At 37.8% G+C, this 17,540-nt stretch overlaps 1 protein-coding gene across 1 annotated transcript; it reads right to left on the bottom strand.

Annotated features, from left to right (window-relative positions):
* Positions 1-1,542: 1,542 nt before the first annotated feature.
* On the bottom strand, positions 1,543-10,437 carry LOC124166681. The gene is made up of 4 exons (XM_046544326.1): positions 10,272-10,437; positions 7,277-7,504; positions 3,865-3,983; positions 1,543-3,102 (listed from the first exon to the last, which is right to left on the bottom strand). The coding sequence occupies exons 2-4, from the start codon at positions 7,379-7,381 to the stop codon at positions 3,009-3,011; spliced, it is 318 nt and encodes a 105-aa protein (XP_046400282.1). The 5' UTR covers positions 7,382-7,504; positions 10,272-10,437; the 3' UTR covers positions 1,543-3,008.
* Between the last annotated feature and the right edge of the window lie 7,103 nt (positions 10,438-17,540).

The following is a 17,540-nucleotide window of genomic DNA, read 5'->3' as shown; positions in this document are numbered from 1 at the left end:
CCCATCCTGAGAGAATTTTCGCCCTACCTGGACAACTTAAACTTCAAGTATTTTACAATTGTATTCATTATAATTATATTCATTTCTCGGGAAACGTATATTCAATAATCGTGGCAACAGCATTAAATTTGCAAGTAACCATATTTGGGGTTTTGGGGGATAACCCCCCCCCCCCCCCCAGAGCTCAGAGAAATTTTTAAGTTTAATCCATTTTACTTAATTGGATCGATATTACTAATAGAATTGTGTTATAATTTATCAAATATCCCTCAGAAAGCCGTAAAACTCGCCATTTTGAACCATTATTCTTCAATTTTTTCTGGAGGAAGGCCCCCGCAAATCCTGCTTATCCCGGTGGGTATGCAATACCCCCACACTCGTAAATATTAGTTGCGCTTAAAACCCCCCCCTAGCCATAATTCCTAGCTGCGCCCCTGCCTCGAGTAAGTATAGGAATGCGATGGTGGCTGGCGTAACATGGTGAAACTCCTTCATTCTCTGTGTACTGATACTGATGAATTCTGTGTACTGATACTTGTAATTGCCAGATGATGATACGCTGTATCGAAACCGGTCGCAATATATTTTATTTTGTGAAACAGCTAAGTGTTTTCTTAACCTTTGCGCAGCATCAAGTATAGGAATGTTTGATATTGCTATCCTCATGCAATATGGTAAGGCTATCGCGCAGGTGCTTGAAATTTTCGCTGGGTATTTTTCATGACATTTTTCAGGTTTGGTGGAATGTTTGAATTGGACGTGTGCCCCGACGAAAAATTCGATGGCGGCAGGGTCCGGGTGGTGGTTGAAGTGCCGCGCGCCGGCGTTCACGGCAATGACCTCTACAGAGCAAATCGGTCTCCAATTCAGTCTCAAAAATTAAAGAGATGCAAATCTAAGGTTAAATACCGTTAATGCATCCTAATAGTGATTATATTCTCGGAGATTCAAGGACTTATTTTCAACTGCCTTTACGCCGCTGAGTTAGGTAGTTACATTTCTCGACGGCGCACTGTGGGCTGAAATCGATAAAAGCTGACAAAACCTCAAAAATGGTTTTTTGAGTATGGAAGTTTAAGCATTACTTAGTTTTTGTCAAGAGATTAGTGCATATTTTGAAGAAAACTTTTTTTCATGGGTTACTTTTTTAAACAAAATACAGTCTCAAAGTTGAACAAATTTCGAAAAAATTGTTCGCATTGAATTTTTTGCGAAATTCGAAAAGTTTAAACTAATGCCCCACCTTTTGTATTAATTAGAAGGCGGACGTCGCCGCGGCGACCGCGACGCCCGCCTCTATTTGGAATGAAGTTTGACGTAAATTTCTCGACTTAAACCGAATGCCCTCCAATTATTTTTGATTTCTTAAGTTGAAATTTAGATAATTTTTATTTTTTTACTATTCTTCGCCCGATTAAACGTTAACAGTTCAACTAGGGCAAATTTTCCTAAAAATATGTTTTTAAAATTCCTATTATAATCCAACTTAATACCTCGCCTTCAGTAATAATCCTCTAAGTCTTTCCGTGCCATATCATCGTACAAATTTTCACATACCTTTTATAAAATCCTCTCCGGTGTCGCCAACTTCCTATTAGTCTGATGCACTGTGTCCACGAAGAGTGAAGGATTTCTAGGGAGATTGAAGTAGTTAGCTCTCTATTTTTTCTTTGGATCATCATTTTTAATCTTTGATGTTATTTACATTGTATTAAACGCATGTTTCGCTCATCTTCACATGCATCTGTCTTCTTTATCATTGTTATTCCCCATTGCCTTTTAATGATCGGCTTTCTTGTTTATTACAATCGAACCTTAAGGTAATCCGCGCATTATATCCATCAGATTTCTTGCTTCCAATCCCACCTTTATAATTTAATAAGTCTTTGTCGTAGGGTTATATTTTTGAACACAATAAATAATATACACATTAGACTTCACGACTGATTAATGCCTCTGGTTATCTAGGGCATTTACCCATACTCGCCTGCAAAGCGTATGAATAATGTATTTAGCCTGTTGAAGAGATACTTTTATGCTAAAATCACCTAGTGAATAACAGAAGGTAGTTTTTCTACAGTAAATGTATAAATTATTTTTAAAAAATGGTAATTTGTACAAAAAAAGCACGCGTGTAATTATACACCCTCACTACTTAATCAAGCGAAACTTTACAATCATATAAACGAGTACAAAATGAGGTTGATGTGCGGTATTCTTTCTTTCCCCTAGATTTATATCCTTAAATTGGTGATATTGTAAACATTGGACTTGATCAATCATCAAATGCCTCGACCGATCCTGAATCGGTAACCAAGGGAATTGCGCGAAGGATTTGGAATTGCTCGTGGAATTAAAAAATAGAAAATTCGCATCAATTTGACGAGGTGAGCCTTTATAGCTGTTTGGGCTCGATAATAAGTTTACAAAAGTACATAGCTTCCTCACAAGGCGTCCTTATCAGTCATTTTTATAGTCACAAATGGCCTAAGATTGCGGCAGAGGGTTCATTAACCGCTGAATTTTCGGCTTTGGCCGAGGCCCGCTTCGCATTTGGTCTTCCCACGGAAACCATCCAGTCGGGTTCAGCCACTCAACAAAGGGTCCGCTTGATGGAGGTTTATCACTGTCCCCATCCCCCCGCAGACTGACTGCCTGGTAGGGGGGAGGGGAGATTGCGCGGCGTTTTAACTTCACCACTTCTCCCGCCAGGACGGCGTGCGTAATTGTCCCCGCCGATCCAGGACACCCATTGGCCCTGCAGCGATCATATATACACACACACAAGTGGAAGAACATTATAGCGGGAGATAGGAGAGGAAGGTTTCGAGTCGGGGAGGTTTGAGGTTGGGTGGGAGATATGCGGAGAGGAAGGAAGAGCCGTTTGATGCACATTTGGCGGGGGAGGAGGGGTGCTTTCTAGGGGCCCTTTCCCCCCCACGTGTCCCCCACCCTCAGGCTTGTCCCCTCGCATTGAGATCACGTCCGCTCTGGCTTCCCGCCCTCGGCTACTGGATCACCTGCGTGCAGCGGTAGACGTAGGCCCTCAAGTAGGAGTTGATCTCCATGTTTCGACACTGCATGCCGGCAGCGCAGCGGCAACTGAAACAAGGGATGGAATAGGATCGGGATTAAATTCAGAGACTGGACCGAGAACGTACCAAAATAACGAAAAGTATGGATCATTCAAGCAGTGGAGGATTGAAGAGGGAACGATCTCCCGTAATTCCTGGAAAAATCTAGAAAAATAGGAAAGATCGTAATCATTAAGGTGGTTCTCCAATGCAAGTTTTTATTCCCCATGCTCAAAAAACACTATTTAAAGATAACTTGGGAATATCTTACTCTACCCCTCCCCGGTAAACATAGGTGGTGATCTGCAGTGGCGCAGCGAGGGGGTGGTTTTGGGGGATAAAACCCCCCCAGAGCTGAGAGAAACTTTTAAGTATAATCCATTTTACTTATTTGGATCAGTATTACTTATAGCATAGTGTAAGGATTAATCAAATATCCCTCAGAAAGCCGTAAAACTCGCAATTTTGAACCATTATTCGTAAAAATTTTCTGGAGGAGGGCCCCCGCAACTCCTACTTACCCTGGCGGTTATGCAATACCCCCACACCCCTAAGTATTAGTTGCGCCTAAACCCCCCCCCCTTAGCCCTAATTCCTAGCTGCGCCCCTGGTGATCTGGATTGTTTATGTAGTAACCGATTTTTGTCATTCCATGTTTCAGATTTTTTAACATATGATAGTATTCAGAACTTTATCTTCCTTGTTATTCTACAGTTTTCTTCGTCTAACGCAGCTCATTTTAATGGCCTATTTTGACTGTTAGGATTAAAAATCGATCGATATTACTTACTTGTTCTCAATGAAGTAATCGATTCTCCTTGTGGAAGTTGTGAACATCGCCCAACCGCAGGGGACCCAGCTGTCGCATGTTTTCGCTTCACCCGTTGTCTCTTCACTTTCGACGTTCCTCTGAAATTATAAGTGGCAAAGTGAGAAGCGATCCTTAAAAGTTTTACTCGTGGTTGTTGGAGATCTATGCCAGCGGGGAAGTCTAGGGAGTCAAATACCCCTCTACAATCTTTGATTTACACCGTCTTAAGTGTGACTTCTCCAAATTAACCCCAGCACACACAGTGGCGGATTTAGGAGGGGTCACAGGTGTCGTGACCCCTCTCAAATTTATCATTTTTTATTTTTTAATAGTGTAACAGTTTTTATATTCTTGTAAAGGTGTAAAGGGAGTGTATCTGCAAGCCTTTGGCTACAAATCCCCAACGTGAAGGAAGTTTGAGTTGTATTTATATCAGGAGCGTAGCACTCCCTACTGTAAGAACGCCCCTCCCTCCCGGGGGCTATACTCTGCTCCCCGGACCCAGGTCATGACCCTTCCCCCCAAATTTGATGCGGAATCCGCTCCTGAACAAATAGGAGTGAAATCCTAGCCTTAAAATCAACCCACTCCCGAAAAAGTTGTATGCTAACAGCTTTAAGGAGATTGCCTGCTAAATTGTTTTTACAAATACTCCAAATTATTGATATTTTGGCTATGTAAGTTGTTGATTTTGGATATTTAGTGCGTTTAAGTATGCCCTGAAACAGTTATTCCACCCATAGTGACAGAAAACGCGGTTAAGAAGAGAAAGGGTGCCAAACTCATTGGTATGACAAGGGTTAATAAATGAGTTGTGTAATTTCGGTCCAGATTTTGAGAGACGTATAATATTATTGTAGCTGACTGTATCGGAGATAAAATTTTAATTTTATTTTTTATGATGAATTTAAATTTATCTGTATATTTTATTTTCTTTTATCAGGCTTTTGATACCAGCGATTATACCAAGTCGGTAGAATAGCACGGCAAAATCGCAACTATAAAACCAAGAGGTCGAGAGAAATTCAATAAGCCTCAAGAATTTTGTTCGAAAGTCGTTTGGATATTTATAGCAGGCGGCTATTTGGTTAGCTGTATGTTAGTATACCCTTTGATGACTCAATAGCCTTACGGAAAATGTGAGGTAACTATTCCAATAGGCCTTGGGTTGAAAAGTATTGGCGACTATTTGCAGAAGGTCGAGGGGAATATGTACGCTTGTATTAGTTGGTTGTCTCAAGATAGAGTGTAGTGGAAATCTTCTATTCACCAATTTTCGAATTAATCATTTCTAATAGTTGAAAGCGTCCTGATGAATATGCTTAAATCTAAAAATGAGCAATGGCTAACGTATGACTGATACATTCGAACAATTGAGCTGTAAAAATATCCTTTAAGATTGGCAACGCAAGTTATTTATTATTTCCTCTTCTATTATACTCTTATTTATTATTTAGACTTGATTAGCTTGCAATTTAACTTAAATAAATTTAACTTAAATAAATTCAAAATTGAGAGATAGATAATAAAGTCAATTTTGTTAGAGTGTGTATTGATTTGCATTTTGCTTGAACGTATGCTAATATGATAAATTCCTATAGTGCCCCAGCCAATTAAGAGCATTTCAGCTCCCTAATTCCCAAGCGCATTCTTGCATACACTTAAGAGGGCTCCTGAAGACTGCATCCATTAATTTCAGTCATTAATAGATCATAAGTAGAGTTGTGACAATACCAAGCTCTGGTTTCCCATCCATATCCGTTAGGGAGGAAATAGCGGACAAGCCTTCATGATGAATGTAGATCCTCGCACGTGTATGAATGGAGAGTTATTAGATCCCCGTCTCATAATAGGTCTGAGAAATTTTCATGTCAGTCCCCATGTGTTCAATTGAGGAATTGAAAAAAGCTCTCCGTGAGGAAATGTTTGCTCCCTTCCTTTCAAGAGTTCCCATTGTTCGCTTGAATTGGATGGCCTACTTGTTCAATCGATTAATGGCAAATAGAGAGTTCCACTGAAAACGTACTGGCAAGAAATGTCTTTCTGCCGTGTAGTTCTCTTTTTCCGTCCTTAGGAACTCTGATGAAATGAAGTATGGGTATATTTTGTACTTCTGCTTACAGAAATATTTTTTCTGAGGGAAGCGACGAGATTTTAATTTTTTCTTTTCGATCGGTCTTGTACTAATCGATGTAGAATTCTACGAAGTCAAATTTAGGCATTATTTGCTTCTAAATTAAAAGAAAAGTCACCATATAACTTCTAATTTTACGAAGTTTAAATAAAGGACAAATGAGTCGAAAATGTTATGCATCCTTGATTTGTTTAGACATATGTAATGTGGATAAGAAACACATATTATTCTTATGGAAAAAAGGAACCAAAATTCCTTAAGGGCTTTTTTTCATTTAAGGATTCCAGGGCAATGAATCACTCATCTCCTAATCGTTTATTTTGTTACTTGTAATGAACGAGAATTTTGATTCTATATTGTCATAAAAAAACATCGTCCAAATATCCACTTAAGTGGAGTAACATTATTGCAAAAAAATTTATACATTCAAACTTTAATTTAGTATGCCTGGTAACTGTCCTCCATGAAAAATTTCAGCAAATTCAATAATTCGTCAGTCACTTCATATATTGACGTGGAAAATAGTTCAAAATAATGATAATCACAGAGTTTCCAGTTATTTTGAGTTAGTATTTAATCCGTTTAAAAATTATCCGTCATCTTATCTGAATTGTTGATTAATGCAGTGCATTTAATGTATATATGTAGTGGAAGTTACTGAGTTGAAAGGTAGCTGTTTTCTCCACACCTCCGTAAAAAGCGCGGTAGCAGGCGTTCAAATTTTAGTTTTGTCGATTGTGATAGAGTTTAAATGATGAAGAGACCCATATTTTCCCGTTTTGTGATCCGTCGCCTACTTCTCGAGTTATTCGCAGCGAAAAGTCGACGACCTTTTGCAATAAACCGTTTCGTAAATAAGTTGATGGCGTCCAAGGATTGTCACTTTGCTCTTCGATATAGTTGTAATAAGGCTATAACGAGTGGAGGAGGAGAAGGTGAAGGGGTTCAAACCCCCAAGATGTTTAGGATATAAGGTCTTAAGGACACTCCCTCCATTTGATCGCCAACAAGATATGATTCACACCGAACCTAATTCGGTAATTCAAGTGGACTTAATGCCTTTGACAACGAAATTTGAATTAGTACCAAGCTATCCTCCTAGATTATTTTTATTTGACATCATTGCATCATTTTTCTGGGAACTCGTTTAATTTCAAATGATTTGACAAATCTCCAATCCAAATTTTTCATGGCTATGGCCTTAAGTGATACAACTTTAATTGACCATAACATTGGAAATATCTCGATCAACATTACCCTGTTATTCAGCGAGGCTCCGTCAACCGCTTCCAATAGGATGGCCATCGTCGCCGCAAGGATAATGACCGCTTTCGATGCGGTCCCGCACAGCTTCAGTCCCATTCTCCTTATTATCTGGCTCCCTCCTCGCCCGCACTCAATTCCTTCGGAACACCCAGATGGCGAATGACCTTTTTTCACGGTCAGTGCGAGTGGAGTTGAGGGAATACTGATCAGATATTTATCCTGCCGGAAGAGAAAAGGATCGTGAGCACAGTCCGGTTGGTATTGTTACTCGAGATGCCTTTGATTCGACGAGAGTTAGATGCATCAATTAGCTATCCTTTCAGTTTATTTTAATTTTACGTACCATCTAATTTTATCGGAGAATCCATTCATATTAAAGTTATTTTAATAAATCTCAATTTATTATAACAATTTGCCTTTTCCATGGCCTTGAATGGCAAGAAAAAATTTCACATATATCTTCAATTTAGGAAAGATTTTTTTCTTGTTAAACTATCTGGTTTTCAGCTATTATAAAAATCATTGAAAAAGTAGAAGTTTTCCATTAAATAAAAAATTAAAATTACAAATCGAAGAAAGCCTGTTACATTCAATTATTGTGACTACCTTAGTGCGAAAGGTAGTCACAATAATTGAATGTAAAATTGAGGAATTCGTGAACATCCCGATAATCACCACTTTAATGCTGATATAATGGTTCCCTTTTTTCTGTGTGGAGGATTCACTATATGATAATACAAATATCTCTTTGATAGTGGACATGTTTCGCGCTCTTGGTATCAAAATTATCAATTATTGTCCATATGGAATCCCCAAGCGGCAGATAAGAAGAAAAGTGTTCAGTTCCAAAATATAGTCATTAGAGAGAAGTAATTCGGATTTGGGAGGAATTCCGAATATTCATACAAGTTTTATGTGAATTGTAATGCATCTGTTAAGCTCCACATATATTCAGGCATTTTTATCTAAATGAAACCGTTAAAGTGTGTCAAGCAATGCTTCTACCGCTATGAGGCTATGTGGTAAACTGGTCTGAAGCGAGGAGGGATACAATTGAGGCCTGTTTATTTGTATAATAACTATTTTGGTTAATCATCGCAGATATATTCAAATTTGCGAAAATATCTCAATGACTTGACTTTCGCGTCAATAAAATTTACTAATTTTTCAGAGTAAGTTAAAAATGACGGTTAACTTTAATTAGGCTAATCCCCCCAAATCTGAAATTAATTTATGCCTGGGATAAGAATGTATTTCTTTAGCAAAATATGTTTTCATCAAGTGGAATGCGCTAGTTTCCGTATTTTGGAAACAAATGCATTGTTTTTCTACGAATCTGAAGTCATGTAAAATTAAATTTATTAGATTGCAATCTGTTTGTTTTTGGCTCCTTACAATTTTTAACAATTAGCTCCTGCGGAGCGTTAAGTTGGGAAGGACTTGTGATACTGATTTAGAGATCAGAGAATGCTTGAGAGCGTGTAATCACATTAGTGCTCACTTTTTAAGATTTTTCACGGTACATTATGCCAACCATTGAGTGAATTTACCGTTGTATTTCACAAAACATGATGCGAATTTCAAGATTTTTACGGATAAAATATATTCTGACTACCTAATTTATTAATTTCCGATGAGTCACTTCTATTGATTCTTATTTTTTATTAAAACCTGAAATTTCCATGGAACTATGGAACATTATTGACTTAATTTACTTCTATAGTACACACCACAGCAAATATCCAGTAATGTCATTTCCAAAAATGGCGTTATTCTAGTATATTTATGACATTTTTTTTCTCTTAGTTTTCAATACTTATATCGGATTTCATTTCTCATGGTACGAGGAAACCATTTAATATCATGGATGTTGTAACATGTGGCAATCAATACTATATTCACGTACTGCTCTCTGTTTTTGACTCATGGAAAATCACTCTTCCATTAAAAACTCACCGGATGGTGCTTAATTTATTTACCTCATGCCGCAAATTATGAATATGAATATGAAAGATGCGTAAATTAGCTATCGCGTTAAAATATAACCTTCGCAAAATAAGTTGCGTCGTTGATAGAAGAAATAAATTTACTTAATTAAAATGTCCATTCTTACGCTATATCAGGTATCGCTTGAAAGTTGCTGCTTCTAAAAAAAGAGGCCACTTTTCCCATCATAATAATAAACTTCGGCCGAAATATTTATCTCTGTTTGTCCTCAAAGTTCTTCCCTTACATTTCCTTTTTATTTCTCGTAGGGAGTACTCATAGAAATTTAATAATTATTTTATGTAGCGTATACGTCCTTGATTGAAATTATGATGAAACTTATAATTTCCTGCTTTAGTTCTAATAATAATCGTGAAATTCATTTGGCTATCGGAATGTTTGTAAATTGCATCTGGATGCGAATAGATGAAGAACCTTCTGATCCGTGGTAGGAACTGTTAGCGTTACAGCGGCAAATCCCATATTTTTCTAATATTGCAAAATTTAATGAAAAAGTTAAATATCAAACATTTCCTCAAAATTTCGCCCGAAACTGTATATTATATCTAATATAGAAGCAAATTTTAACTTTTACTCCTTAAATTGATAGATTTTGACCACTAGATGTCCTTAAAACCTTTCGGTGCTCATCCACATAATGTTACGTCCTTCGTAAGCCTCTGAAAATAATAATTTTATTTTCGTTGAAGCAAAAAACTTCGTATTTAGCGAAGTTGTTATATTAATGGTGATGGAAATAATATTTTTTCCGTAAATTGGTATAATTAAACTGCTAAGCTTTAAGCTTGAACCACTTTTGGTTCGTATTTACAAACAGTCACGCCCTTCGCTAACTATTGAAAAGAACCAGTAGCGCAATTGGTTGTACGCTGCGAGAAAAGCAGCTACACCCGGCACGTGGACGTATCATCCCGCGCTTGGCCGGTTACGGCAATGCTACGTCAATCACGCGCGGTCTTAATTTACGTACTTCACTTACCTTGGAAAGTTATTAACAGTCCCGCCGATAAATGACACGGGCAGTCTTCTAAAGACCGTCCGATGAAGCCGCGACTTCCGAATGCCGGGAGTGCAACCAGGGTTTAGCGACGAAGTCGATGCGACTGCTCGCTTATAGGGAGAGATGTCGCCCACGCCGAAGATGCTCCCTACACCCCTCATCCTCCGCCCCCACTGTCCCCGAGGGACGTATCGGAAGCCGGTGGCAGTCGTCTCCCCCTCTATGATCCTCGGCGGCTCATTTGGTATCCCGCGAGAGAAATGTGACGCTTATACCTCCATACTACGCCTACGGAGAGCGATGTCAACCTTGACCGAGTACTGACGATCGTACGCTCGTCTACAACGTGAGCGTAAACGCATCGATGATCCACTAATGCGTAACGTAGTACACACATATATGTGTGTTAGCTTTCAGCAAATGTGATGCATTGAAACGATCAACTGCAACGGTAAACGTTGGTTTAAATGACGCAGTTTAAACATCTTCCCGGTTCAGTTCCCTCTCACCCGTAGAACCTACAACCCACAACAGGGCCTATTCCCTTAAATTTAACCTACATATACTATTCTCTCCCCCTTTCCCAATTTTCTAGCATTCTTTCATTTAATCCAGTTTTATACATCCTCTTCACTCCACGTTTCCACGCATCTCCCACCATGTCCAGTGCTTCGTACGTTTTCCTATCGTCCACTTCACTTTAACCATTCACCTTCATACCAATAACCTGAATCAATTCATCTTCTTGCCTGGGCGTTCGATATTACTCATTTAATACCCTGTAACATTACTTAACTTAATATCCTGTAACATTCATCTAGCTATATATGTGACGACGTGTTTTATTTATTTAAAATTATCATTGATTATTCTACCGCTGATATTGAAGAGATAATTTTTTTAATAAGTAACTGGTTTTGTTCAATTTTTTGTGGTATAATATATGTAAGAATCAGATAAACATAAGGTGGTAGGTGAAAAAGGGAAATAATAAATAGGATTAGGCAATCAAAAATCGCCTTTAACTCGAAGAAAAGCATTTTTTCCATTGGAAAAACATTGATATATTAATAAGGAAGAGACTTTTGGGCCCGATATGTGGATTGTAGATTTATGTGGATGCGATACGTGAACTGTAAGGAGAAGACTTGTAGCTATTGTATTATGATACTTATATAAAAGAGCAGTGTTTGAAGGAGAATAAAAAATCATAGACCTATTGTAATGACAATTTTAAAGACAAGAAAAATTAATAGGGTATACTTATCAATATGTCATATGTAATTGCAAAATCTCAGGTGGTTGCCATTTGATTACTGCAAGAATAGAAATTTTAAAAATACCGGAATTATCGCGAGATGGAGTGAAATATGTCCATATTGGAAGAATGAGAAGTAATTTTCCTCAGAAAAAGATTTTTATTCTGTTAATAATCAAAAGTTTAAAGGCTTTTATTTATAGTATTGGGAGTTATATTTGTGGAAAATTTTACCACTTTATTCCGAAAATAGTAGAAATGGTCGAAGAAAAAAGCCGTCGAGTCGTTAGTTGGTCGTTTCTGCTATGCATTTTCACCTACTATTGGGAAATAAAGGGGAAAGCAGGACAAAAATCGGAGTGGCAAACTGTTTCAAACCAATCTCAGGGTTGAAAGAGGAAAGATATAGGAGTTTAGAATCTTCGGTTTCACGAAATTTATGCTTCAATATAAGTTCACCACCCTAATGAGGCGAGAGAAATATGGTCTCCGCTTCAAATGACGAAGCCTCATGGGGCTCGGTTTCATCCGTCGGAATGAGACGCTACTCGTGTTGCCAGAACGGCGGCGACTCCTCCAAATCGGCGGTTATATAGCGTCCAATAGTGGCACATTGGCGGCGCATATCTTTCGAACTCATGCGCAGGAGATGTGAAGATGAAATTGGTATTTCATGAGAACAGCCTCGATTCCCATGTACGGAAAAGAAGAAAGCGATGACGTAGGAATCCAAGAGAACGATTATTTAAATACTTCATCGTCAAACGGTTACAGAGAAGAGACACAATTACGCTCCGGGCTGGAAATTTGCCTGTACTGCGGGTTAAAAATTGTCCGATGAAAAAGGAAGATGATGTTACGCATTTGAATTTCCGTCGTGAGTGGGATCGTTCACTTAGACCCAGAATCGCGATTCATTGAGATTAGTTGATTGATGGAGGGGTATTTCAACTTAGAGCGAAAAATAAACTTCCCCATTCGGCTTTCCATCTTTACTTTTAAATAAGAAAACGTGTAAATTCCCGCCCTATTTTTATGAGTTAGTGATGCATTTAGAATCATGGTTCATTTACCCGTTCCAGGAAACTCTTTCACTCAATGGAAGAATAGCACAAAAGATAATAAGGAGCGACAAACCACGCGATATACATGCGCAAGGCCGAGGAGTAGCTGAGAAGTGGTGAACTGCTCGGCATGAGTTCGTAACGTCATCAGCTCATCTGCGAAAGGGTTATCCCGTCCTTTTTTGGCCGCGAATATCTCGAGAAGTAGATGAAATATCGGAAGACGGAATGATGTGAGGCTGTTTATTTTTTATTATTAACTAATAATTATTTTTGGGTACAAAGCTCATTTTACATTATACATTCATGATATATGATGCATCAATGTTAATATATACACATGTAGCCTTCGAAAATAGCATTATAGCCATAAAAACTTGTCTCTAGGTAGGCATTCATGAACCAAATTACAATCTAATGTAAATTTTACCATACAACATGGTAAAATGTATTATTAGATTCCATATAAATCTTATAAATTATGTTCTCTTAAGCTACTGGCTCATCATGAGGTGCATGTACGGGCCAAAATATTTAGGAAGGGAAAAAACGCACCAGTTGATCAGCACAATTGATATTTTCTCTTATTAGGAAGAACTAAAACTATTTTTTTACTTGTTATCAGTTGAACATATATGCAGAAAAATAACAATCCCATTTATTGAGTTAATAGCTGATTTTCAAGTAATAGCTTCCTACAATTTCTTTTTAATTCCGAAATTGTAGTTATATTCGGTGTTCTAACATAAACATAGTTGAGCAATTTTGGCATGGTTACTCTTAGCATTCTATCTCCATAATTTATGAATTTGTTTGAAATTTCAAACAATTCTGTCAGTCTCCACATCTTTTTACGTTGTTCAAAACCCTATTTTTTACTACAATAATTTTTTGTTTTGAAAGAATTATTTTGAAAGCATTCTATTGAAATGAACAATAGTAAATAATCAGTGTACTAGCCCATGAATTCGCCCACACGCCTGAGATGAATATGCCATTAGAAAGGAAGCTGATGTTCTCGCACATTTAGTAGTACATTTTTAAAGAACAAGTACCAATATATCGTGTATAAAACTGTTCCTTATTGTTCTTTCTGAGCATGAGGAGTCAAGTGATGGCCTTTCCATATTTATGGACATATTGGACAGCGATTTGCGCATGCCTTTACACGCAATGTTCGATAATGGATCGCGTTTGCGATGTAGGGGAGCTTCTGTTTTAGTATACCCCGCGGTGGCACAAACCAATTGACAAAGTTCGTTACCCCGAAAGGCATTTGGGTCGCCTTAGGAAAATAAATGGGCAAAGGAAGTGAGGCAGGAGATGCAGAAAGTCTTTTGCAGTTACGTAATAGAGCTAGAGATCGTCAACCTCTTAATATGTTGTCCCTCGTTGTGGGTCACACTCTATTGGCCATAATCACTTCCTCTAATGGGGTTTCGTAATCAGTAGCCGGCTTGTGTTAGAGGCTGTAAATACCTTTATGAGCTGTTAAAAATTAGACACATGTAAACGAACAAATAGCATACACCCTTGATTACATTCAAGAATCATATTCTTTGACAGCGTGTTGTTTATCTACGAATTAGAAGGACGGAGAGAGTTCAAATAGTGTCATGAAGTAATTCCTCACAGCAAACGTTTGAAATACTCCTGCATCAGAGTTTTTATTTAGAAAACATTCACATACCTCCACTGCAAATAAAACGCTCAACAATCACTCACTGAATCAAATCCGCTCAGCTGGTAGTAGCCGAAGCATTTAAACGCTTACCTTTGAAGCTTGGAGAATTGGAGGTGAGAGTTTATGCTACGGCTTGCGCCAGCTGATCGGATTCGTATTGTTGGGCTATCAGATCAGCGGATTTGATTCAATGGGCGATTGCTGAGCGTTTTTGCAGTGGAGGTATCGATTCTTATACAATTATATCATCAAGAAATCTGCATCGACTCTAAATTATGGGATTCTGATCGGAAAAAAATATCGGTCTGCGATATCTGGCCAAGTCCCACTATGAGCAGTAGGTAGATGGTAAAAATCAGTATTCAGCCAGCATAGGCAAAACGTCATGCATTATAAGGCATTAGAAAACAAAATTTTGATTTAAAATTTAAATTTTGGAGGTAAAAATGCAGACTTATTTCGTAGCGTGTTAGCGCACAAGAAATTTTCCGTTTGCTCTTAAGTAAAAAAATAAAAGTAATTAAATATTCCCAGCATTAGTTTGACGCTATATTTTGAAAATTGTTATTTCTATTTTTTACTTTTATAACTATTGAAAGGATCATGTAATATATGAACGATGATTAAAGAGCGCATTAAATAATCCGTGAAAACTAAACATGGGTCAACCTTAATCGGTATTTCAATGTCAGAAAAGGTATGACTGAAGTTGACATGACCCTAGGCTTTTCCAAGGCTTCACAGAGATAGTATGGGGATCGAGTTTGTGTGCTTGCGAGAGTGTTGCCTTCCCACCCGATGGGCCCAAGTTCAAATCTGTATATTTTTCAGAATCTGCCCGATCCCTGCTCGAGTACTTTGAGTTCCATCTTCCATTTTTCCCGCCGCTTTGGAGTCAGAGACTCTCACCGTCTTGAAAAATATCGGGACATTACCCGGTGTGAAAGCGTATAGAAATATGTACGCTGAAAATGCATGTTTTCACGAAGCAATGATCTTCTATCCTCATTGTTTTTTTTCGAAGCGGTAAAAATTCTTCTTCTGCAATAATGCTTCATTGTTATGGGGTTTATATGGTATAAATCTGGGTTTATCGTTTCATCTTTCTTGTTTACTTCCTTTATTATGATTCTTTTACATGGGCATGTCATTCCTGAAAGATAAACTTGTTTCTTTCCCTTTTATCGCACGTAATAATTATTTTCCCTTTCCATATCATGCCAATATTAGTATCCTCATAATCCCACATCTGAATTCCTCGCGAATGAGCTCATACTTACATTTCCTCATATCCTTTTTTATCATGAGTATTAGGCTTTTTTTATTCCATTGCTAAATGGTTTCAAACCATCGGTTTGTTCTTACCTAAGTATACATTGCGGTAGCGATTAACTTTCAAAATGCCACACTAACCGCCATGGTGAAAAACCTCAAACCCCGGCTAATCCGCTAGGCGTTGTAAATTAGGAAATGCGACCAGAACTTCAATGGAGAATGTGGCTTAAAAATCGGCCTCACGAGGGATTCTGCTCTGAATCATTATAAAAATAAAATGGCAACTCCTTCATTCCCTCCCCTTTCAACCTCCTTCTCTCCATGAACCCTTTTAAATATTCTCCACGGAAAAACTATCCTTATTCCCCCAGAAAAGTGACCCGCAACGGCCACGAAACGTCGGACAACAAAACCAATATGTTCGCGGGGCACATCCGAAGAAACATCATCAGCGGCTATAATGACCCGCGTAAGCTACAACGAATCAAATAATATGAATTTTCGTTGATAAATAAGCTACAGTCTGACAATTTATGTTGAAAAATATTTCTCCGCGTGGTCGCAAGAGAGAGAGAGAGGACTTTTTTTTACGATCCCAGTCTTTTTTAACCTTTCTGAGATGTCTTGTATACATATCAACTTATGCGCGGTATTAAATTTTGCTTGAGTATTTTATGAAATAGATACACTTGAATATAGCCGGCATTCGTTTTTGATTTTTCTTCCTCATCAAGACATAATTTTGCATCGATAATTGTTATCCAAATGGATTGATAGCGGAATTTTTTCGACATTTGTAATACCGTGGATTAGATTCAAAGAAAGATGATTCTCTGACTCCCACGCATTCCTCTAAATACATGATTTGTGCCCATAATGGTACTTATTGTTAGTACCCCTAAAATGATATGGAAATGAAGAAACATTCCGTCTTCAGGGGCCTTTTTCGTTATATAGGCAACCAACCACTACTCAAATGCAACACTGGGAAGTCTAAAACTCAGGCAGTGGAAAAAATCTACTAGATTTGGATAGACCTTAAATGAATAAATTTGTTTATACCAAAGGAGGAAAGTTACATTATGTGGATCCGTTGAACTACTTTAAATTTGCCTCAGATCCATTGTTCTGGTGACAGCAGCTTCAATCTCTATTGCAGTAGGTGGTTCTGTTACTATTGTGGCTTGTAGTTTTGTATTACCTAGTATATCTTTTGCATATTCGCTATTCTGTGACTCACTTACTTTTCCAAGACGAGCCGTTCTTAACGATAGTTATCGTATTTGAGGAACTTGCTTCCAATGTCCCATGTGCAGCTCAGTCAAATACAAATCAGTAGCCATGATCTGTGGAAGAGCATGCATTCTCATATTGCTTCCATAGTAGCTGCACACACTGGTTTTTTAGTTGTTAGGGTATGTAATATTGAAAATGCCATCCTAGAATGTGATCATTGTGCTTACTGAGAGCTTACTTTGTAATGGTATGCTAAAATTTTTAAAAATGAAAATATGATCTCCCACTAATGACTGTTAAAGTAGGCACAACAAAGGTGAATACTTTTCTTTTCAACTACATATTTGAAGAAAATTTTAAAGTCATAGGGATGGCTCCAAGATTGTAAAATATCAGGTTGAATAGACAATGCATGAAAAGAGAAATCTCCAGTAAAGTAATGAAAGAGCAAAAGATAACTCCTGTATCAGGTAGTTTGCACTGCAACACATACCTATCTAGATGATCTGGACTCCTTGTCCCATGCCCATTTGAAAATGTATTAAAAGGCTACTTAGATGTAATGAAAATTTTCAAATCGTATTTTATATGCCTAGGTTGCAGAAAATGTGGCATGGATATATATACAAAAAAGGTTAAAAATATCCAAAAGTTGTTACATCCAACCTGTGATTTTCAGCAGTAATATCCATTCAAAAATGTCCAAATAATATTCATATAACACTTTTGAG

This window comes from Ischnura elegans, chromosome 10, assembly GCF_921293095.1.
Source record: "Ischnura elegans chromosome 10, ioIscEleg1.1, whole genome shotgun sequence".
Lineage (NCBI taxonomy): Eukaryota > Metazoa > Arthropoda > Insecta > Odonata > Coenagrionidae > Ischnura > Ischnura elegans.
The sequence above is the reverse complement of the archived record's forward strand: the minus strand, read 5'-3'. Positions and strand labels throughout refer to the sequence as shown.

Bases quoted from the DNA above. Each gene is read 5' to 3' on its own strand.
- LOC124166681 (XM_046544326.1), bottom strand. From the start codon at position 7,381: ATGGGACTGAAGCTGTGCGGGACCGCATCGAAAGCGGTCATTATCCTT. The intron at 3,984-7,276 runs GTAATGTTGATC...TTATAATTTCAG, and splicing joins GAGCCTCGCTGAATAACAGG to AGGAACGTCGAAAGTGAAGA. The intron at 3,103-3,864 runs GTAAGTAATATC...CCCTTGTTTCAG, and splicing joins GATTACTTCATTGAGAACAA to TTGCCGCTGCGCTGCCGGCA.